At 41.0% G+C, this 24,425-nt stretch overlaps 1 protein-coding gene across 4 annotated transcripts in view; it reads right to left on the bottom strand.

Annotated features, from left to right (window-relative positions):
• Positions 1–24,425, bottom strand: part of Unc5d (unc-5 netrin receptor D) — a 543,514-nt gene that overhangs the window by 61,416 nt on the left and 457,673 nt on the right. For 2 of the 4 annotated variants that reach the window (XM_055593498.1, XM_055593500.1), the window contains 3 exons: positions 24,381–24,413; positions 8,216–8,401; positions 3,210–3,587 (listed from right to left, as the gene is read on the bottom strand). In XM_055593498.1, the coding sequence (XP_055449473.1) occupies positions 3,210–3,587; positions 8,216–8,401; positions 24,381–24,413 (597 nt within the window). The remainder of the gene's footprint in view (positions 1–3,209; positions 3,588–8,215; positions 8,402–24,380; positions 24,414–24,425) is intronic. The other 2 variants (XM_055593499.1, XM_055593501.1) reach the window with 1 other exon arrangement.

Raw genomic sequence — 24,425 nt, 5'->3', positions numbered from 1 at the left:
AAATTTACAAACAGCAGTTGGGAAGAGTTAAGAAATGACAGTGACTTAACCGTACCCATGCCTGTGTCATGAAGCCACACCACTGCATCTGAAATGTCCCCTATTTCCTACTTATGGCTATGAGGAAAACACTTTACTTTGGACAAAGAGAGATATCTGGAAAAAGCCTGGAGTCTCTTTAATGTGATTTCTGTTTATATATAAAAAATTAACTAGCAAAATAGTAAGAGAGTCACACAAAATAAAATCTCTGGGCCTCCTCCTATGTTTTGAATAATGCAGCTTTCACCTTTCTTCCTATTGTTACAGATAATTGCAGATGAAGCTTGCAGGTTGCTGTTGACAAGCGCACCTGTTCTTCTCTCTCTGTGTTAGCAGCTACAGGTCAGGGATGTGAGACTTATTGTGAACCAAGGTATTTGTGATTCACGTTTACATCATTATTCAGTAACACGCTAATAATCATCAGTATCTTTCACTAGAACTAAGAATGGGGCAAGTTAAAATCCTGTTCACAGCTTTTCAGTAAGGAGATGCATTTACAGGCTGCCCCTTCACATCACTAGTAGTATAACTGTAATTGACATGCTTGGGTGCCTCCAATCAGATGTCTCCTCCATTTCCTATTGTTCCTTAACTGTAAATGCCAAATGGCATGTTTTCCATTGTAAGTAGCCCTTCCTGAACACATGTGGTAACCTGGGATATTCAAGGGTTTCATATTTTGCCTTATCTTAGTTTGGAATTTGAATCTCTGTTGCTTCTTCTTCAGGATCCCTATGAAGACTTATTTGTAGAAGCTCAGTAGACAATCAGGCAACTGTGCCAGTTTACATTAATGACACTTAACACAGTGCCTGACACAGAATAAACACAAGTATGAAAATGTATGCAAAGGATTCAAAATTCTTAGTATAAGACCAGGCTCTGAGTTACTTTGTCTTGTATAGAGCATCATTTTCTGGGGCTATTTGTGAAGCTTATCATGTCCCAATTCCTTCAAGTAAGCATAATTCCCTAGGTTTAGACTGAAGCATTATTCACGCTATTTCTAAATTCAACCTGAATCAAGAAGCTCATTCAGTGGCTCTTTATATTTTTTCACTCTCTTTCAATCATTCCTTATATTAACCTTTATATATACTTTCTACCCAAACATACATTGCACATGGAGGCTGATAAGAGTTAATCACAAGGACAAGGGTTGTAGAGCAGGGAACGTTAGCATGTTGGTGGCAAGTTGCAGATTGTGAAAACACAGCTGGAAGGGTTTATTCATATGATCCCTTGAAGAAGTCTCCATTTGCAAGTTGTCATTCACCAGTTATCTCTGATTTAAAAAAAAATGCAGCTCCCCAATTCCACCTGCTTGCTCTGACAGCTTTTTTTCATTTGATATAACAATAGAATCACCTGTCTGAGTTTCTACTTTCATATTTTGCATAATAAATGATTTCCGGAGTGCTCCACCTGGCAATTCGGGATAGATGGCATTAGAGCAATCTAATTTCTGTGGCATGCTTTTTGTACACTTTAGTTCCTCAGGGCATAGTTTGCATATATGCCCTGCAAATAACAAGGTGCACATTTCAATTTCCCACACTTATTTTTCCTAAAACTCGTTTGCAATGTACTGCTTCAATCTTGTCCTGCAGTTCTTGTCAGGAGATTTGAAAACATCCCATTCATGGTGGAACTGGGTGGGAATCACCGATAAGCTATCAGAGTTTTAGTTTTCAACATGAGTGTTTCTCAAGAGAGAGGCAAAGTAAAAGAAACATCTCTCTTCCATCCTGGTTTTCATTTCCATGTTTCCTGTAATGGAAACTAAGCCCATAAGGGCAAAGAATGATTTGGTCTTGGCATTAGCTCAATTTATGCAAACATAGACACATATGCACCCTATACATGTACTCCCTAATCAATGAAGATAAAGAGCTAAGACAAAGGCATGCTAACAGTGGCTGCGTCTGACTTTGATTTCACATCCTAGTTTTTGGCAGGACGAGGTTGGCACGTTCCATCTTTACAAACACATACGATAAATATGGCCCGGCTATTTCCTTCTACAATAAGCATCCTATTGGTCAGTAATGCTCTAGAGCCACAAATTAGAATGACATCATATATCAATACTCAGATGGGATGCCCAAACATATCGGAAACAAGAATCCTAATGTGCCCTAAAATGCTGACAAAGAAGATTAGAGACCACCATCATTATTAGAGCTGTAGCTAAGACTACTTTTTCAGAAATAAGATATATTTTAAAACTGTGTGTTAGAGGACACAGCTAATCTGGGAAAGAAGAAGAGAACATCTATCAGAATAAGAGTTCAGTTTCAAGTACTGGGCAGGTAAGGTAAGTCTGAGACCGATCCTGTCACAGATTCCATTTTATGAGATGAAATCCTGTTCACCTCCACTCCTTGAACACTGGCTTGATACTCAGTTTCTATGTAAGAACATGCCATATCATTGGTCCTGACCCTCTCAGCCATCGAGATACACCATGAGACTCACCATACTATGTAGCTCCCATGGCTTAGGATTCAGAAAAGAAACCAACCAATTTCCCTCTACTCCGGTCTCAGGCAGCAACCCTGATATCAGTGTATAACTAGAATGCCATTTTGAAAGTGATCTATGCCAGTGATCTGAAATATCCAGTACAAATATCTAGAAAATTTCTTCTCTTAAGATGCAAAGGAGAAATACACATACTTAGAGGAATATACATACATAGCTGTGTTTTAAACCTGGACCAGGAACTAATGTTTGAATTTTAAAAATCAACAATGAAATAATTCATCATCATTATTTGCCAAGAACCAAGGTAATAATAATTTTAAAATAATAATTTTAAAATAACCAATCAAATTTTCAAGAGTGACTGGCATGGAGAGGGCTCATAGGCAGGAGAATGAGAAGTGTGACTGTCCTAGTGCTAAATTATTTTTCAGTGCATAAATGTGCTTTGGATAAACATGGCACTTGTCAGTTGTAGGAAAGAATTGTGTTCCTTTTATTTTTACCATGCTCTAGGTAATATATCCCAAAGGGTCTTAAATCCATGAGCATACTTATACTACTTATACTCAGAAAAGATGGCTACCAACAGAGTCAAACATGGTCTTCTGTCCCTGCAGTCAGGATAGGCTGGGGCTGCACAAACAAGGAAAATATGCAAACACACACTTACCACCCACCTGTATTTGGCATTACTAAGCGCCCCCCTAAATGGCCAAAGACACCAGTCGTCCTCAGCTCTGTCCTCGTTGGCAGTGATGACAGATTTTGGATGTATGGCGTTTTGTTTCTCGGATGTATTGTACTAAAGCCGCGGTTGTTGCCATGAGGGAAAGTCCCCGAGTGATTCTTGCCATGGTACTCAGCTCTCTCGGGCACTCCTAAGGAAACCATGAATGAGCTCTGGACTTTGACTTTGATGTCAGATAGAGGGTTGAAGAGTGAGGACTCTGTCATGAGCTCCTTGTCCAGCGGATCCTGCAGACAGATGGGACCGCTGTATGTCCGGCTCACTGTCAGGTCTGGCTGCATGGCAGGATTCAGGAGTAGAGAATTTCCTGGTAAGACAAAATTGATCTGTCACTCAGACACTAAATGACACCTCAATTACCCCTTCTGCAATTGCCTCTATTAACAAGAGAATAGCCTGCCTGGGCATTGGGGGTTCTGGGTGGCATTAGCTGTCCCAACTAAACAGGGTGGAGCCACACCAGTGCCTGGGAATGGGGACCTCTGGCCTTCCAGGTCATTTTCAATATGCCATGTGCCCAGGCCTCCACATCCAGAGCTCTTTACATGCCTCCTTTTCAAAACAAGCATTTCTGATACTAGGTTAGGGCAACCACCTCAGGTAGTGTTTGTGAGATTATTTTAACTGTCATAGAAAAGGTAAAAAAAAAAAAAAAAAGAATCAAGAAAGATGTTTTGCATTGCAGTTTGGAGCAAGATAACATCTGTTCCTTTTAAATAGCAAGGGAAGCTACAGTATAGTGACTCCCAGTGCTGCTTGCCAGAGCCCACAGAGGCTGTGGAAGATTCCTTGTGGAATGTCGAGCAACTCCTGGAGCTAAGGGAGCAAATATGCTTTGGAGCAAATAGTTCAGGGACTTTATGACTCTATGTCTGAGAAACCGATATCCTTGAACATCACAGATGTCACTCCATGAAGGAAGGAATGCTTCAGCAGAAAGTGGCTTCGATTGTACGTGTGGAGCATCTCAGAAAGGTGACGTTTCTGGCTTACAACAAATGAACAAAACAATATTCATGAAAACAGGAGAAACCGGTGCTTTAGTCATCTGTTGGGTTCATCATCTTTTTTCCCAACACAAATATTAAAAATGCTGTGATATTTTCTCGTGATGAAGTAATCTCATTTATTAGTAAATAAAAGAATAACCTTCACCCCCCAGCCTCCCACCCATATCAGTTCGTCAATACGACAGCTCAAATTGAAACCCAAACCTTATTAAACAATTTCCATTTGGGACCTCACCAAAAAATGTTTCAAATATGGTAGTTTTGAAAATGTTTCAGTTCTAGGCTGTACTGTATTAGTCTCTATCATTTTTCTATTTTCCTAATTTGTAACAGTGCCAAGAAGGTATCTATCACCTAGGCTTTTCCTACCCCTTGTTTGGAATGTGCTAAGAACCAAGAATCAGAGAGAAAATAAACAAATAGGATGAGATAATGCATCTCTAATGGCTCTTTGATGATGCCCCTTTTCCATTTTAGGGTTGTTGTGCTGAGATCAGCCACCATCAAGTAGTCTTTTTTTTTTTTTTAACAGAACCATGCTGAGTTCAATAGATGATGACCTTGCTCTTGTCTGTGCTCTTCCCAAGGAAAAAGTGGGACTACAGAACACAACACATTTGAAAACCGTTTGAAACAACAGTTTCCTTGGAGACTTCAAAACTCACATCCCTAAATCTCCTGGCTATTTGATCACAAACACCCACCTTTTGAAATTTTATCTTTGGTTAGTTTTAAAAGACCCTCCTTGCTTAGAGGGAAAATTATTTCTGAAACTTAGACAGCACAGACATGGAAAATAACTGGTTACAGAAGTATTTACAGAAGTGTGGCACAATGGTAGAAAACTTGCCTAGTCTATGTGAAATTCTGGGTCCTATCACCAGACACATACACACACACACACACACACACACACACACACAGAGAGAGAGAGAGAGAGAGAGAGAGAGAGAGAGAGAAACAGAGATAGAGACAGAAAAAGATACAGAGAGGCAGAGAAGAGAGAAAGGTGGAGAAAACACACAAACAGACACATATTCACATGTACAAGTCTATAGTTGAAAATTTTGGCTGCCAACCCCTGACACTATTAAAGATATTCTGCAATGCTCACAGACACTAGCCTAGCATAGCTGCCCTCTGAGAGGCTCCACCCAGCAGTGGATCAAAGCAGATGCTGAGACTCAGCCCCAAACATTGGGTGAAGCAAAGAAAGTCCTGTAGAAAAGTGAGAGGAAGGATGGAAGAAACTGGAGGTGCCAGGAACTCTGCAAGAACACTAATAAAGCCAAAACTAACCAGAAGGGCTTGTGGAGACTGAAGCACCAACCAAGGACTATGCATAGACTGGACATAGACCCCTTACACAGATATAGCAGATGGGAAGCTCAAGCCTCATGTGGTCCTCTAGAAAGGGCAGTAGGGGCTGTCTCTGACATGGAGTCTGTTGCCTGCTTTCTGACTACTCCCCGCTGGCAGGGTCACCTTTCTGGGCCACAGGGGAAGAGGACTCACTCAGTTCTGATGTGACTTAATCAGCTGGGGTGAGTGGGTATGTGGTTGGGGGGTAGGGCTCGGTGGTGAGGACCCCCATATCTGAGGAATAGGGGGTGTAGGAAGGGTGGAAGAGGAATGGAGGGTGGACCTGGAGGAGAGGAGGGAAGAGCTACTATTGGGATGTAAAGTGAAAAAAAATTAATTAATTAAAATGAATTTTAAAAAGAAAAATGTTTGCTACTCACTTGATTGTAGCCTGATTTTGGCCAGTCACACACCCCCCCCTTTGGTTACCTCTATATTTTCTATTAAAGAAAAAAACCATTTTCCTCATTTATCCTAAGCATGGTATCCTTTCTGTATGCCTGAGTTTTTGTGTTCTTTCCATCCCTCTCTTCTATCTTCTTATCTATCAGATTTGCAGTGCTAGTCATTGAATCTAGGGCTTTATACATGCTGAGCAAGTATTCTACCATGCCTATACTTGGGATGGTTAGTTTTAATTTAACTGCCAACTTGGCACAATATTGAATCACCTGAAAAGAAAGAAAGTCTCAGTGAGGATAGTTAAGATCAGACTGACCCGTGAGCATGTCTGTGGGGAACTGTTTTGATCATGATAACTGATGTGTGAAGAACCTGCTCACTAGAGCAGGATTGTTCCCTTGACCTGTGTCAGACAGAAAGTGGGCTGACACAAGTAAGAACACAGGCATTCTTTTTTCTCTGCTATAGACTCTGGATGTGACTAACAGCTTCAGATTCTGACCTTGGCATCCCAGTTGTGATGGATTGTCATCTGCAAATGTAACCCAAATAAGCCTGTAAGTTTCTTTTCTTTGGGGCTATTTAATTACGATTTGTTTACAGAAAGAGAACTAGGGAGACATTCCGTTTAACATTCTTGTTGTTCTCCTGCCTGGGGTGCCGGACATGTTGCTCATGAAGATATCATCATGAAGATAGTGGAGGTCAACATCACAGTCTATAAAAATGAGGTTCATTGTCAATGGATATGAGAAGAGCAGCAGTTAACAAAAAGGTCTTTGTCTTCTATCGTGAGATTTATGTGATTTTTAGCCCCCAAATAAACAGAATGGTCAGGTGGTCTGATAAGATGATTGTTTTAAACAATGCACTGATCTTGAGACATTCCTCCATGAGATGTGTCCAATTGATGCAAATCACTGTTCCCCAAACTTTTTCAGGCCAGACAACTGCCTATCTCTCATATTTGTTGCTTGGTGCTCTACAGAGCGTGCTGACATCTCATGATCAGAGAACACGTGATCATCTAGAGCTATATTCAGAATATGAGCTCTTCCCAAATGCCAAGGGCTTCCCCGTGTTATTCTAGGCAAATTCATCTTCACAAGAACATGATGAGGAGGATGCTAACATTCCCATTTTATAGTTGTGAAATGGTGACTCAGAATAACTGTTTTGTCTCATAATGGTTTCATACTCTAATATAACTGACTTTAAAGCAGGTGAACTTGTACATAATACTGGCTTTACAACAGTGGCTTAACACTTAGGTGCCCAAGAGTAAAAGCCAAGGGGAAAAGCCAATCTCTCCTAGTCATGTCTCAGTTGCTTGTTTTAGCAGGTTTGGGTTTCTACTTCAGCAGCCTGTCTACCCAATAGATGCAAGCACAGAAACTGCTCAACACTTACAATAGGTGATATCTGTACAATAACTAGAAATAAAGGGGACAATACGGATAATGAGGGTCAAGGTGGAAAATGTCATCCTTTGAAAAGAGACAATTTCTTCTTGGCTAAAAGTAAAACCAAATGTGTCTCATCCCCACCTCGTATTCAGGAATAGGTTTGGTTCATAATAGAAAATTAAATGACTCTCTCTGTTTTGAAAAAGAGCATGACTGTGCATTGACATGAAAAATGTTTCTTCCCCCACAACAAAAGATTAGTCACAAAGTAATTTAGTCTGGAGTTTCATTCTTTCCCCATTTAACTGATCCCTCAGATATATTCTAAAACCTTTTCACTTATTTGAAATAGAAGAAATTTAAAAAAACAATGTAATAAAACTGTATATGAAGTTGTGGTCTATGGCTGTGTCCTCAGGTTTTATTATTCAGTATTTTAGACAGGAAAATTAAACATAGAAACTTAAATCATGTTTCTTCAAAGATAAAGTTGGATAATTTGAGAGACGGGGTGTCATTGAGTGCTCTATATCAAAGATTCACTGAAATGTTGTCACTAATGAATTGAGATCCATACATCCTCACAGTTGCTGAGGAACAAAAAGATCATTTTATCAAATTTGGTGAATGGAAACAATTTGGTAGCGGCTCCCAGTACCAAGAGCTACTCACACAAGGTCAAGAACATGGGGACACTTGTGTGAGTGCAGCCAATGGTCCTGAGGATGAGGTGTTGGGGGACCTATGCCGCTGACCTTGACGAACTGTTTTGAAGTTGAAGGTCTGGAAGCCACCTGTCAATGCAGAAGAGTCAATGACGTCCACGCCGTAGTCGCTGTGGCTCCTTCTGTAGAGGGTAACGCCAATGACCAGGACAGCAACAGCTACGACGGCTGCACCCAAGCCCGAGTACAAAGCAATGTCGCTGGCATTTTCAATGCCTGAAAGACACAAGAGAGGTCCTAAGTAGCTAACATGGGCTCAAGGCATAGAGCCACCCCAGGACATGACATGATATGCTGTTAAGAGTGTGGAACCTACTGCTCAGAGGAAACCACACAGGAAGCTAGCTACAAGTTAGACTCTCATTCACACTACCGTCGAGTTTATAAAATCCCTTGTATAAATCAGAGCAAGGCTAGTCAAATATAGCTGCATTAAGGTAGCTTACCATATAATAGACTTTCAGAGGATCAGTTTTGCACAGAACATAACATTCTTTTTTTTTTCTAGTAAGAAAAACAGCTCCTTAACTTATTTGAAGAAGTCATAGTTACCTGAAAAGCATTTTTATATTTTAGGGAAAACAGACTCACACAAACGACAAAGTAAAGGGTGGATTCTGAGCTCATGTGGGGCCTGGGGTACATGCACAAAGCTCTCTAGGGTAGGACGCTAACATGGTCTGTGAGTTAAAAGAGAAAAGAACAGGGTTTAAAAATTTGTTAACTTTGATACAAATATTCAGAGTCAGAGCACAGTAGTAACATTGGTTAGCATATGCAATCATAATGAGAGCAATTTTTATGTGAAACATGAATATTTTGGTTGCCAAAGGCTCTTGTGTCCATGGTAAATGTTTTCTGATACCAAGTCAATGCTAGACTCTAACACTTTACTGTTAGGGGACTGTTCTCTCAGAGGGCACATGCTGTTTCTCCCATACCTCTCCTACTCCATCCTATTGAATGCATGGGCAAAGCAAAAATAAAAACGTTAGTTTACTTTTAGGATGTGGCTGTTTCCCCAACCCCCAGGATTTGCTGCAGCTGAATTCCCATTCTTTTCCAGTAACATATCGGGTGTGGCTCATCCCAGAAGCAGATTGATAATGGCTATTATAACTTAACATAGGAGAATTATCTGAAATAAGGTAATCCTAAAAGAGGTGTCATATTAAAGTGTGTGGAAAGGAAGGTGACAAGAACTAACTACACAATTAATTTTCCAACAGATATTGTGGCAAGTACATCTAATGGGTCTAAAATAATTATTCTGTCACCCAGTATTGGGCTGAGGGGATAAAAGAAACACATCATATATTTATCTCGTAATTGCATAACACTTACTATGCATTTCCCACACCCTTAAATTACATTTATCAAATGGGTAAAGGTAGCCACACAAGTATAGAGTGAATTTATTTTCAAAAAAGTTAGTGGGCCATAAAATAAGGTGTTACCAAATTAAAGAGTGAGTAAGGAGATCAAGCAGAACCAAATCAGCCATAGTGCAGCAAACACAGAAAAATAATGTGCAAAGAGGAGGACAGCTATCAAAGGAGTCAGAGCTGAGAGGTCGGAAGTTCTGCAGACATACTTAATAAGCTGAGCATCATGAAGGTGTGCCATGGGACAGGCTATGACATAGAGCTTAGTTCTAATTCCAGGATGGTCCAGTGAGGGCTGGCAGACCTTCCGCTATCACCAACCACTTCTCCACTGCAGACTCTTCATGCCTGCCTGGGTTCTGGAGGAACGAGGAGGTGTTCACCAACCTGCTTATGCTCCCATGCCCGTGTCTCCTTGCAGGGAAGAGGGCTACCCAGGGCAGAGAGCACACTGAGCACAGCAGATACATCACACCAGGGCACCAGGCACAGAGACTTTGGATTGAGACCAATCAGCTCTTTTTCTTCCTTGGGATTTGCAGACTGATGACACCAACATTGACAAGGTACTTCCGGGGAAACACATCTCCTTAGCAAAGGAGCAGGTGCAGGGAAGCAGCCAGCCTATGTGCTGACTGCAGCTGCTCCTCAGCTGGCTTTGTAAAGCAGAGACAAAGACATTCTTAGAGCCCCAAGCACAGAAACCTGAAGGATGGAAGCAAGGGGCGGCAGAATAGGGAGTGGGGTTACCAACGTAAAATGCTTAAACTCAAAACGGAAATCAGAGGACATTAGCACGGGGAGACAAAACAGAGAGGCAAGGAAAAATTGCCCACCCCTCCCAGATTCCCATTTTGGTACTTGATATTTCAGTAACCAGAATCATCGCCACCGTTCCACACCCTTTCCCTTTAGATTAATGTTAGGTATGGCCTGTCACATTTCCTCCATCAAGAAAATCTGCAGAATCATCTGGCTTAAGTTACAAGAATGAAATATTAAATGAAAAATATTTTAAGTGAGTGGAAGGAGCAGAGAGACTGCTCAATGCTTAGGAATACTCTTGCAGAGGACCTGAAGGTTTGTTTCTAATACCTGTAAGGGCAGCTCACAGCCAGCTGCCTGCAACTCCAGTTCTGGGGCATCTGATATCCACCTCTTGCCCCTGAGAACCTGCACTCACATCCACAAACCAACACAGACACACATGTAGACATAATAAAAAATAAAAAAAAAATTCTTAAAAACATTGGCTAGCGGGACTTTATCTAGCATGGGGACCGAAGGCAGTTAAACTTGCGGATGAGCACTGGCCCCTATGAAGTTTATTCTGTTGTGGCTAGCAGCTACTAGGACAGGATTCCTATAGAAAGAAGAACAAAGTGGCACTTATTTAACAAGAATAATCTAGGAGTCTCAAAGTTCAGGATCTAATAGTTCCATCAGTTCTGGAAAAACATTTGTTGAGGGCCAACTTTGTCATGAGTTTGCATAGAGTTCACACAGTAAAAACCCAGACAGTGATAGAAGCCTGGTATTACAGGTTCAGCCTTGACAGCATAACTACTCAAAGCCATATTTTGTATCTCGAGAGTTCTAACCTGATATCCTTACCCACAGCTCAGGTTCTTCGAAAGTTGAACCTTTGTACTTCCTTCTTTCTCTTTATTCTTGTATTCTCTTCTCTATCTACCTGCTTGTGCTGTGTCTTATTTTTCACCCTCTGGCAACTGCTTCTAATATTTCCAAGAGCAGAGTGGCATTCCCTACAGATTTCTGGATAGCTTAATAGAGATTCTTTTCTGTGCAAGTTGAAGACTGAGCTCACAAGGACCAAAGGTTTAGTTCCATGTTTTCTCTGCTGGCTAGAAGTAGAAAGAGCAGTGTGTGTGTGTGTGTGTGTGTGTGTGTGTGTGTGTGTGTGTGTTACAGGTACACTCCCACAGTGCCATGCAGAATCACCTCATGCAAGTATATGTAGTCAAAGGCACACTCATGGAGAGGGCACTGGCTTGGCTAGGGGGAAGTAGCCATTCCTTTTAGGGGAGCTGCTGGCATGCATGATTGCACAGCATTAGCACAGCCACTTTGCAGGACCTGTAGCTGCCTCCACATCCACTCCTGTGCCTTTGTTCCTGGCCTATCACTGCACATCCTACATTCAACTGTACTTGACTGACTTGTGCTGCTAGCAAAAGGCCCTGCACAGTAGTCAGTATAATACCTAGGCCTCCACCAGTATCTGTCCATATGTATCTACCCACCTGCCAAGTGCCAGCCTATGTCCCCTCTCTCTGAGGTGACTCTGTCTTACGTGGTTCAGCTAACTCTTCCTTCCCATGAGCTTTAGAACTTATAGGACTTGTGGTTCCCCAAATGCATTTTGGGCTCTACTTTTTATTGGTAATTATCTGAATGGGTTAAACTCCTCACAGCAGTATGGTTTCTAGTTTCCCATAGAACCTTGCTAATCACTGTGCAGACCTATGTATTGCTTGCTTGCCTGTTCTCAATCGGAAGAAGCAAAATATTAAATAAACCAGATTTGGGGTGTGATTCTCTGCTTCAAGAATATTCTTTCCATTTCTATATGTACATGTGGGTTATAACAATTAGTCTTCTCACAGGCATGGAATTCCTGATTTGTTGGCTCAAAGGGATTCTGAATGAAAGCACTGGCTTGAGCAGTGCTACTCTGCCTTTGTGGGCATATGACAATACCATACCTTTCTGTTTTGTAAGCAAGGCTTTGCATACTCTCGCATTATGCTTCCTTTCCTGTCTTCCTAATCTTACCTTCCTTTTACTAAAGGTCACTAACACTTTAGGCAGAGTGTGGAAGGCTCCAGTATATCCAAGGCAGGGGGGAGCAATGTATAATCTACCTCTATAGACAAATCAAAAAACAACCAAAATACCGCACTGAGAAACCTGTTATTTCCAAGTCCCAAAGATAGCAGGGAGGGATGTATGTATGGAGTGAAAAGCCCTCACAGAGGAATGTCCAAAGAGAAATAGGGAATGAGAAACAGGGCTGTGGAGAGAAAGGGCAGCGTTTACGTCTTATTAATGGGATGCATAAGGATTGCTCCTAGAAGAGGTAAGGCCCCACAGTAGGTACTCAATGACTGTCCATATAGGGGAACTAGTACACTGAGTCTTCTGCCTTATCTAACAGGGACAGAAAGAAAAGATATGGCCCTTTATTAGAGAAATTGGGTGTCTGGTTGGATATTAAAATGACCTTTTCTACAATGAGCGTTGTTAAAAAAAATCTATATTTCTGAGGTAGATTGTGAAATCTCCTTTCAGAAAGTCTCTAAAAACCAGCAGGACGTTGTAACAGTCTGCAATTATTTTGTTTTAGTTTTTTTTTTTTTTAAGCAGAATTGGCTGGAAATGACTAACTGACCTTTCAAGGCCCCTTCATCTTAACAAAGTTGATAGCTTTATGAATGACAGCCCTCTCTAATCATTTGTAGTAATCAATATGATTCAAGCCACAGCTGTTTACTTGATTTGCCCCATATTTCCCAGACCCCCAATGGAAAGGCATATCAATTCTTCTTGCCGATGGAACATTAACTCAATTCACATGTTGCAAATTGGACATACATCATATTTAACATGGAGCAGACTGGCACCTATCCTCACGTCTGGAGCTACAAAGAATTAATACAGCAGCATGGTGAGTACCTTTTTAACCATGGTGTTCTGTGTCATCTCCTAGTGGGTGTCCTATGATGACCAACATTTCCGAAGTAGAAAATACAGCAAACAAACCTGAATTGCTAATGGAAGAGGCGGTGAACTGCTAAGGAATCCACATTAAAAAAGATATTCAAAAGGAGAAGCCAGGGAGAAGCAACACAAACGAAAAACAGAGGCGCCAACTGCTGAGGCAGAATCCCACAGAAAGACAACCACCTGCCAGCCCAGGAAGCCGCTTCAGTCATCTGTGAGCAGCTGGCTCATAGACCTACTGGAATATTCCACAAGTTACTTTGTGGGGTTGCTTATCCTTGCTATTACCAAGAGGCAGTGAGAATTTCCTTTAACTTGTCAGAAAATAGCTTCAAAGTGGTCAGCTATGATCAACCATGGTATTCAATATCAGTCACCCTTTGTAATCCTTGGCAAGTCTTGACTTCGTAACCTCTAATCAATGTCTTCACTTTTCAAGTTTTCTCCTTTTGAAGACCTCGTTCTTGCTTTAATAGCTGCTGATTTTCATTATAATGAAGGCGGTATAACGAAGTGTCCTCACTTAGGTGTATAAATAAAGGAAAGAAGATGATAACTTGCTTGCTCCAAGCCTCGTGATCAGTGAACGGTAGAGCAGAGAATGAATTCATGTGGTCTGTCTCCAGCGTCAGGACCTTGGTCTTGCCTGCCACCTGCTCACTTCTGTCCTAATCACACTGCCTGCCTGCCTCAAGATCGGTGGTTCTCAACCTTCCCAACGTTGCGACCCTTTAATACAGTTCCTCATGTTGTGCTGACCCAAACCATAGAATTATGTTTGTTCATTTTGCTGTTACGAGTTGTAAATATCAGATATGTAGGATTCCTGATACGGAACCACCAGAGAGGTTGAGAAACACTGCTCTAGACAGAAAGGACTACTCAGAAACTAGCACTAACCCTGTCCTCAGGTCTCTAAAAGCTGCATATATGATTTCAGTTTAATCTTCAAACAAAAATCTGAGCAGGGATTTTATTTCCTTCTTTACACACAGTGACTTGGCCAAAGACTTCATAATTAGAAAACAGCAAATCCCAGGTCTGAGCATAGAGTAACTTTCAGTCTCTAAATGTAAACCCTGATTCCTGTGTTTCTCACATCTCTTCTATAACAGCACCCAAGTGATCCTGCTCTGCTAGACTAGAGGCAGGCATACCGCTGCTGGCTAGCACTGGAAATCAGAGGCTGTGCAAGCTCCTCATGTTCTTCCTTGCAGCTCAAGCATCATGTTACTCATGGCTTCTGGCCCAAAATCATCTGGGCCAGATGATTTTGCAATCATCTGTTGCAATCTCTGCAACAGCCACTCTGCAGTCTTTCCCTTTTTCTAAGACCCCTAATTCTCGTCTATCTTCCTTGAGAACACAGAGGCCAGACTAGATGAACTAGATGAACTCCTGTACACCTCAAAACATCTCTGTTCGGGTATACATTTTCTTTTCCCCTTCCTAGTTCCCGGAGTCAGGCCTGCTCTGACTTCATTCCTTCCTGCTTCCAGGGGGACATGGCCTTATGTATATTCCTTTAGCCTTGCATTTTCCAGGTCTTCCCCCGCAGTGGCAATTTGCCTCCTGCCCATGGTGTAGTCTGGTTCCTCTAAACACCTCTCTGCAAATCCCTCCATCAGCTCACTCCAACCAGCTTCTCAGAGGCACACCTCTGATCTTTCTTCTCTTGAGTTCTCAGCTCTTTGCTTGTAATACTATAAGCATCTTTTAATGCATGGTTATAGTCACTGGACTAGTTATTTCTTTATTATTATTATTATTATTATTATTATTATTATTTTGTAGAAACAACACTCATTTGCCAGACTAGAAAAAGCTTTAGGAGTGCAAATAATTGCACTATGCAAGAAAAATTTTTTTCCTCCAGTTACTTTTCCTTAAGTAACCAGTGCATAGGACCATGAGTCTTTGCAGGGAAATGAGTGCAGATGTCCATCATTCTCTTTTCTTTTTCATTCTTTACCCTAAAGGCTCTATACGAGCTATTCTTGTTCATATTTTCTAGTTTTTCAAAAGGGAACATATCAAATCCACAGCTCCTTATCAGAATTTACTTGGCTTCCTTTATCACATTTGCCTAGCTGATAGGCGGGCTTTGTGATAACTTTTGAAACCAAGTTCTTCTGCCTTATCACGTCATTGCTCTTATGCTTTCATGTATATACCCACCCACAGCCCTGGTCTGTTTTGAAGCCCATCTTTCACTTCATCAGCAGTGAGCATTTCTGTCCTTACCATGGCTCTGCAGTGAGACAAAGCTATCCAAGGCCTTGATTCCCTGCTTTTCTCACCTGCCCCTCACTGTTTTCTCCTACTTGTAAGTGCAGGCTACAACATTCCATTATTGGTCCCTTTCCCCCTTCAGTTTCTCTAATGGGCTAATCACTCACATACAGACAGTGCCAACTAACCCTTGGTCCTGTCCAGTCTCAGGCAAGCATCTGTCAATCTTCTCTGAAGACCCACCCATGCCCACATCTTCTTCCTCTTTGCTGGATACAATTACCTGCACCATGGAATGACATCTCACATTTGCCATCTTATTTAAAAAAAAAATGTCATTCTCATTTTGTTGGACAGTTTTTTTCCCCTCATAAATTCTTTTTTTTTTGTTTTTGTTTTTGTTTTTGTTTGTTTTTCTGGTAATGACACCACCAGTGACCAGGCTTAAGACACACAAATCACCTTTGATTTTGTATTGGCTGACTTTTCTCAGTTATTCACTTTCTCACACAGGTCTTAATGATTCTATATTGTCTGATACCACCTACTTTCAAGGAAAGACAACTCTTCTAATGACCACATTGCACAACCTCTCCTGCCTGGTACTCCCCTTCCCTGCCCTAGTCTTTGATCATATGAAAATATAAACCACTACTTTGTATTTGCCAGTCACAGACCTTCCAACTCCTGGCTTCTCTATAGAAGCCATGCCCAGGTAGACGCCCTGCAGTTTTCTGCCCCAACCTACATTGTGACTCCTTTCACCCATTTCTCATCCATGTTACTCATACTCTCATCAAATCTCTAGAGGTTCTCCTCATACTCTTCACTCTTCAAGAAAGACTCCCTTTTATAATGAATGTTTTAATCCTACCTGATCTTCTGATACTGGTGATAAAGACCATATAACTTGTGGAACATTTAGGCATGTATTGCAGAATTCTGCTTTAAGTATGGATGCAAGATGTAATGAATAAAAATATAGAACTAGCTGGGATGGTGCACATCTTTAATCCTAGCATTCAGGAGGCTAAGACCAATGGATTGTCCTGAATTCAAGGACAGCCTGCCCTACATAGTGAGTTCTAGGATAGCCAGTCCTATAGCTTTGAAACCCTGCCTCAAAAAAATATACTTGTAAATCTAATTTTTTTCAGTTCAATAATGAGCAATCTTTTCATAAGTGTTTCCTATATAATAACTCCAATATATTTACACTAAAATTTATTTATGAAGTGCTTATCTAAAATTCAAATTTAGGTAAGTGGCCCGTCTGTATTTTAACTGGCAATTCTATTTTTGAACTGCAAAAGTAGTAGGCTTTTAGTAACTGGGGAGATACAAGGTAAAAGAGACTGGAGAGTGGGGTCTGAATGTTAGCCTCTGAGAAAATTTCTTTCTTTCTTCTTCTGACCACTGAAGATACCAACTGTATATATCAGTGTGCGGGGGAAGGAGTGATTGTGAATTCACAGTTTCAGTGAGCACCCTGGTGCTAAGCTGATGCTAAAGGGCACACAGGTCTATCACCTGTTCTCTGTACCTTTGCTCACTTCTGAGGTAGTGAATGAACAAAACCCCATTTCCATTAAGGACAGAGGCACTGAAATCATTGAAAATGATAGTAAGAAAAAGCATACACTTAGAAAAGGCTAGAAATCAGATAGTAAAAATAAAATGTTGAAAACGCCAAGGAAATTACAAATGTTGCACACATATGTACTGAATTGATTTAGCGGAATAATGATTGTGAAGGACAAAGCAAATCATGCAATTTGTGCAAAGTGCTGTACTTACGTAATTGAAAATAATCAGCACAGGATGAGTAAAAATGATGGACAAAATAAGGGAGAAAGTGTTTTAGAGGGTATCAGGAAGAATAGCACCAAAACTAGTAGCCCCGTGCTAGCTTAGATGGGCCTAGGAATCTGTTGAAGCTTTAAAGGAATGGGCCAAAGACCATGCTGCCAGTGAGAGGCGCTATTCATGCCTACAGCCTGAGGCAGCATGGCCAACTACTGAGCCCATAGGCAAGACTGAGTTTACATCTTCTGAGCAGTTGCCTAACTGGAAAATTCTGCAAGCCTATATACTCTGGAAAGACACATGAGATGAAAACTTTTGATAAAAAGACAAGATGATTGTAGTTTCTAGGCTTAAGCATACATTTAGGCCATTACCTGGTAGAAATTATTTCAGAATGCCAATATGTGGGCTATATCCCACTGCACAGTAAGTTGGGGATTCTTCACACTTTGTCCTTTCATTTTTCTCAAATCACTCAGTTTTCATCCTTCATTACACTGTAAGGAGAATACATTTCTGAGTTTTCCTTCACACTTTTGATTGAGCCACGACTATTTGTGTATCATAAATACGCACTATAGGAATGAGTAAGCTTGGTTACCTAGGTGAAAAATTTGTGACTTTGGACTTAAACAACAAAATGCTCAGGAAAGAATGAATAGGAAGGCTCAGAAAAATAACTCAATAAATATATTTTTTGAACTTGGTAATGGTGTAAATGCAGCAAATAAAATGATAAATAAGACTCTATATTGGCACTCATTTGTAATTCTAGCAACCAGGAAACTAAGGCATGCTTTCTGAGTTCTAGGCTAGACTGAGCTACGTAGTGAGACGAGGTCTCAAGATGAAACAAAATTCATGGAGCATATTAGTCAAAACTAAGAATATATAAAGAACTCCTATGGAAATCCACTACTCTGTAGGGTAATAAAAAACACTATGACTATATATATATGCATGTATTTATGTGTTTGAGTTTAAATAAAAGTCCCTTACATGAGTGTTCTGCTTACAGGAGACATGTAAGCAGAACATGAGAATGTTTTAAATGAGAATTTCAGTGTCAGTGCCAGGACACCTTGCTCCTTGTGACTGATCAGGGAGAACCTATGAGCACCTAAAATAAAAATTGCTATTGCTCTTGGTTGCCTAGTATAAATAGATGGTAAAACCCTATTGCTGAAGACACCATTTACTTTGGATACAAGGCATAAAGAAATTAGCCTCAATTAACTAGAAAACTCTCTCTCTGATGGTTCACTTATATAGAGCCAGAGGTTCTGGGTAGGCTGCTGTGGAAAAACAAAATCAAACAAACAAACAAAAAAAAAACCCAAAAACTTCATCAATAGTCTTACCTAGAACAGGAGCTTGAATGCTACTATTACTTACCAGCAAGATGAGCCTGCTGGTGAAATAGTGGCATGATGGTTGTGAAGGTAATGAATTGCTTTCCAATTGGATAAAGGGCCCACACCACAGGAAAGATTTCATGCCTGCTACTGTAAACCTGGCCAAAAGCCCATGTTTTGAGAAGGTGCTAAGGACCTTGGAGGGAACCTCTCATTGTTGGTTTCTCTAAGTGGTCATGTTGTAAAACCATCTTCTAAATATTTATGTTTGTAACCATTAGATTTGTGTTGCTCTCAACTACAATCAAGGAAACTTATTTTGGTGTGGGGAGAGTGGGTTACCATTAATACAAAGACTTCTAACAGTCCAATGTGCCAAGCTGTGGATAAACAGTATTCATCAATCCCCAAGTCTATCTAAGGCTCTAAAACATGGCAAAATAGAGGCCTGAAAAAAACATAAGAGCTGACAGATAAAGAGGAGAACCCTGAATGCTGATTTCTGGATATGACTCAGAATATGATTTTGCATACATCAGCTCACAGTAGCTGTGGTTACCTGCACAAAACCTGCTTAGATCAAGCCTGTTAAAGTTCCAGCATGGACTGGGGAGGGAACCCTGAGTACAGAACACTACAGAAGTAGTGTTGAGGCTGAAAATTGAGGGAAGATCAATTAAACACAATAAGAGCTAGGGGGAGGGAAAGTTTTTAGGTGCAAATAATGAAAATATAAGGCAAATGACAATGGGTACTCATTACTTTGCTTTGCTGACGGGTATGGCTGTGGTGTGTTCCAGGAAGCCAAACAGCAGATAGTTAAACTGGTCAAGAGATGCTGCTTGCTTCAGAGAATTCTAGCTCTCCTGAAGAGGCTAAAACAGGGAGGAGATCTGCTGAGAAGTAAGTTCTGAAAAGCTCAGCCAAATTGACTTCAGGCAACACCAGACCAGGTAAGGGAAGATGACTGAAAATCTCTGCTAGGGAAAGAGCTTGACTTTGTCCCTCCTAACACTGACATTTATAGCTCCCCGATACCCCACTTCTTTCTCCCTCCTTCCCACTTGTTCCCTTTGTCCATCAGACAGTTTTGATTCTACTTTTATGTCATCAGTACATGCGTGATTTTATGTATTTATATTATGTATCAGGAGTCTGGGATCATTTTTTTTTTTCCTTTGCATCTTCTCTTACTACTATGGTTATGTTTGTTTTGTTTTTCTTCTCTGCAGTGCCTCTGACCTCCTTAAAGTCTAAGTATTGCTCTCTTTTCTGGCCTGATCCTTGGCCCTTCTCTATTCATATTCTTTATTCATTGACCTCAACTTACCTGCTGGCCTTATGTATCCCCAGCCAAGACATTTCTCTGCCCTCCAGGCTCAAATACTCAGCTTCCTATTTAGATGCTTGACAGGACTCTCAAAATGAACTCTGGGCTCTTCTTCCAAAATTATATATACCATTTTCCTAGTATCAGTAATGACAACTCCATCCTTCCTATGCATGGCCCCCAATTTGGAATCACCCAAATTCTGGGTCATATCAATCTATCATCAAACCCTTGGATTCAAAATATGTCTCCCATTCCCCCACCTCCAGATACTGTCATTTCCCATCCAGCGTTAACCTCAATCATCTTGAACCTGGGTCATTCTAAGAGTACAGCCATAATAACAGATTACTGTTGTAATAGATCATTGTAATGGATTGTAATCTCCTTGCTTCTGCTCTTGCCCCCTATAGGTTTATACCTGACATTGAAAGTTGTGGTTTATCTTTGAAAATATTAGGTCATGTTACCCTGAATAAATTCGTCCATAGCTTCCCACTTCCTTCAGAGTCAAGGTCAAATTCTTTATCATGGCCTGCAGCACAATGTGGGTTTTCTTCTCACCTCATTTCTGCAGCTTTAACTAATACTACTGCTCTTCTTCTAAGTTTCCTGTGTATAACCCTTCCTTCTATTAGTCTTCCTCTGAATATTTTATTCAAAAAAAAAAAAAAAAAGAGCAAACTTCCCTCAAAGCCTGCTCAAGGTCCTCACTCTGATTTATTTCTCCTTACAACAAGTCACACCACTGTCAAGTACTTCACCATTTTCTGCCATTTATATTTATTCCACCTGTCTTAACTAAAACTGTGAACTTTACAGGCCTAAGATGTCTTGTGCTTAGGGCAGATTTTCCACTCAGCAGTACATAACCTTAGCACACAATAAGGACTCATAAGTAACTGATAAGTGAATGGGTGGAGATGACTGAGTAGAAATGAAAAGAAGCCAGTGAGCCAGAGATGTGTTTCAGCATAAAAGAAGCAGTCAGAGGTTGTTTTGTTGGATACAGAGAAGAAAACAGGGGGGTGAAGAAGACAGAGCCAGTCCAGATTTCTGCCTCAGAACATTGACTTAGCAGTTAACTGTTAACAAAACAGAGAAGAGGGATGGACTAGAGACAGGGGCAGAGAAGGATATATTGAATTTTGGAAGTTGGGACTAAGGTTATTTGGAGGTAATCAACTGAAGATGACACTGAGGCACCTGGAACTGTTAATTTCACCCATGGAAAACATTAGTTTTCTCCTCTTCCTCCTCCTTTGGTTTTTTCTTCTTCTAGATTCAGTTATTTTTATTTTACATGTGTGAGTGTCTTCCTGCATGTATGGCTGTGTACCGTGTGCATACAGAGGCCATAGATGGCCTTGGGGTCCCTAGAACTCGAATTACAGGTGGTTGTGAGCCACCATATAGATGCTGGGAACTGAACCTAGGTCCTCTGGGAGAGTAGCAGTGTTCTTAACCCCTGAGCCATCTCCCCCGCGAGCCAAGCACTCATTTCTACAAGGTGAGAAAAACTGGCTGTGAGAAAGGGTGCTGGAGAGAGACCGAGACACAAAACCATTTTCTAGAGTGACGCTGCGTCCTGTCAGCGCACTTCTCAGGTGAAATCACCGATGCAGGCGCCCCTCCGGAGCTTACAGCCATTCAGCCAGCCCCATTCTCCAAGCCTCCGAGGAGTCTCATTGTCAGAATGCAGCCATTTTTCAGTCTGGCTCTGGGGGGTTCGTGCTTGCCATTCAGAACCTACTATATTTTACTGCACCTCCTGACATTGTTACACAACATTTATTGAAAGCACATTTGATGGTAATGAAGTTTCTATTAACTATGATTAAATCTCATAAAGCACCTGAAGATAATTTAAGATGTGCAGAAGCAGAAAATGAAACATTCGGTTTAGTACATTAGGAAACGTAATTGATTAAATTATCTCATTTACAATAAGTGCTTTCATGAGCTATGCAGTGCACATATTTTCCCCAGTTTGTCATTATGATTTGCCAACACATATCTTAAGACTTTGCTTTCCTTTTGTGCCTCCCTGAAACTCAAAGCTAGCTCCTTTGCCTGTCTGTTTTGCAGAACTGTGTGGAATATTCCCTCTGAATGTTGTAGTCTACCTACCAGGACTTGTGGAAGACGATGTGTCCTGCTATATATAGGAGCAGGTTGTTTCTCAATTATCTTCATAATTGACTTTGATTTTGCATCAGCAATGATTCATGTAGTCTTAAACTCGGCCCCACTTTTCCTGAACAGCTCGCCTGAATTTGGGTAATGCACTTCTAACCATGCAGCTCACAGAACCCTGTCTGGATTCCTCTGGGGGGCTTTTGCAACCACATTGATTCTGGTATGGTTTTATTTTTAGGAAAATCACAAATTAAAACGGTTTAAGCAATTCTGTTGCAGTATCCAGCGATTAAATGTGGTGCTTAGGAGCGAGAACCCCAAGCAAAAATGAATTCAGAAGTCCCTGCAGACAAGAAAAAGCTGCTGTGGGGTTTATGGCTGAAAGTACAGATGTATCCAAATTAGAAACACACAAGACTCCCAAACTGAGCATGAAATTAATTTTTAACACACACACATATGCATTTCTAAATAATCCTCCTGTTGGTCACCACATGGACACCCACGATCTTGCCATACGCTACAGAAAACGAGGGGATGGCAAGCATATGAGACTAAGAGGAAGCTGAGTGTCCACTCATCCCAGCTGTCACTGTGAGAGTCAGGACGCAGGCACGGGCTGCCTATTGAAGGACAAGTTTCTCTTCCCCTCACCATGTGCCCTCATGCCAGCATACACAAATATACGTACATACAGTGCTGAGTTCCTCCCATCTCTGTCTTCAAGAGCACGCATACCTGAAACCTGAAATCTGCTACTGGGGTACCAATGGTGCCTTTACAAGTAGCTGGCAGCAGCAGCTAAAGACTCGGAGGAAATTCTGTTTTGTAGAATTCCCAGATTGCAAGCTAGTGGTCTCTCCATGCTGCTGGCGGCCCACAGCATTACAGTGGAGCAGAAAGAAAGTGTCTGGATTTTCCTCTCGTGTCACTTTGATGCCCACCCCTGGGTAACTACTTCTGTCCATCCTCTAAGGTCTTGATTTCCTCAAAGAAGTTAACTAACAAAAGCTGTTAACCCTCTTAAGAGCTTTGAATTCTAATGTAGATTTAAATGATCAAAATTCATTCATCGCATATAAAATGAAAGGAACAAGACATGGACAGGTTTCCCAAGCTTTACATTCTACAACAGCTGGACAGCTGTCTACTTCTGATTTTCATGCCGGCTATATGGTTCTTTGCTCATAGCTTATGATCCCTTAGTACACATTGCTTATTTCTAAAATCATGTACTAATTTAAACACAATAACATGTAGATTCTAGGTGTATCCACCATCATGGAATCTAATTCACTTTCTTTTTCCTAAGTAGGATGTGCTTATAAATTCCCATCCTACTGTAAGACTCTGATCTGTTTGTTCTCCCATCCACAAAATGCTAAAACTATGGTTCTCATCCTGAGTGCATAATGGAATCCCTTAGGAGAGTTCTAAAGCATAAAGATTTCTGGGTTCTAATCTGTGCCCCCACCCCTACTCCCAATTTTGATTCCCCAGGTACAGTCTGGAAGCATAACTTTAAAAAGGCCTCCAGGTTATTGTAAGCACAATCAAAGCTAAGAATCACATGATCAAATACCCAGCTGCCAACCCTTTAAGCCATGCTTCCTTTTCTAAATCCCCTGGATGCAAAACAGAAATAATGCAAAGGCCTCTTCAGGAAGCAAGTCTATAACTAGGGAAGTGAAGCCAACACCAACACTGACACTCAGCTTGAATTTGTTTCACTGTGGAGGGCTGGTTCCTAATCTACTTTGTTACCATGGATGCCAAAGCAGGAGAGACTCTGGATTTACATTCTCCAGATCCCTTCCTTCCCTGCCTTTTCCTGGAAGGGCTAGGAGCCAGGCGTTTGCCCACAGGGTACTTTCCATGCAAGTGTGTACTGACAAATATTTATTAATTTTAATGCTATAAATCTCTCCAGAAATAAGAATCCTAGTTGACATTTACAGAGAAATGGACTTATAGGCAGAAAGAATCAAGAAGAGAGATTTACTTTTGCTTTGAGGGAGGGGAAGGGTGTGCATATTTCTTTTTGATTTAAACCTCTGATATGCGACTCCAAACTCAATGAGGAAAGGCCCCCAAAGCCCTGGGTCTGTCAGAGGACTTCAGTCCTGCTCAGCTCCTGAACAAATACAACAGTAAGGCAGCAAATATAAGAATAAATTATATTCACAAGAGGAAAAATAACTTACTTTGGGGTTTTATTTCATGAAGAGGTTTTTTATCTAAAAGAAAGA

Source organism: Psammomys obesus, unplaced genomic scaffold (genome assembly GCF_907164565.1).
Source record: "Psammomys obesus unplaced genomic scaffold, mPsaObe1.curated_primary_1811, whole genome shotgun sequence".
In the NCBI taxonomy this organism is placed as follows: domain Eukaryota; kingdom Metazoa; phylum Chordata; class Mammalia; order Rodentia; family Muridae; genus Psammomys; species Psammomys obesus.
The sequence above is the reverse complement of the archived record's forward strand: the minus strand, read 5'-3'. Positions and strand labels throughout refer to the sequence as shown.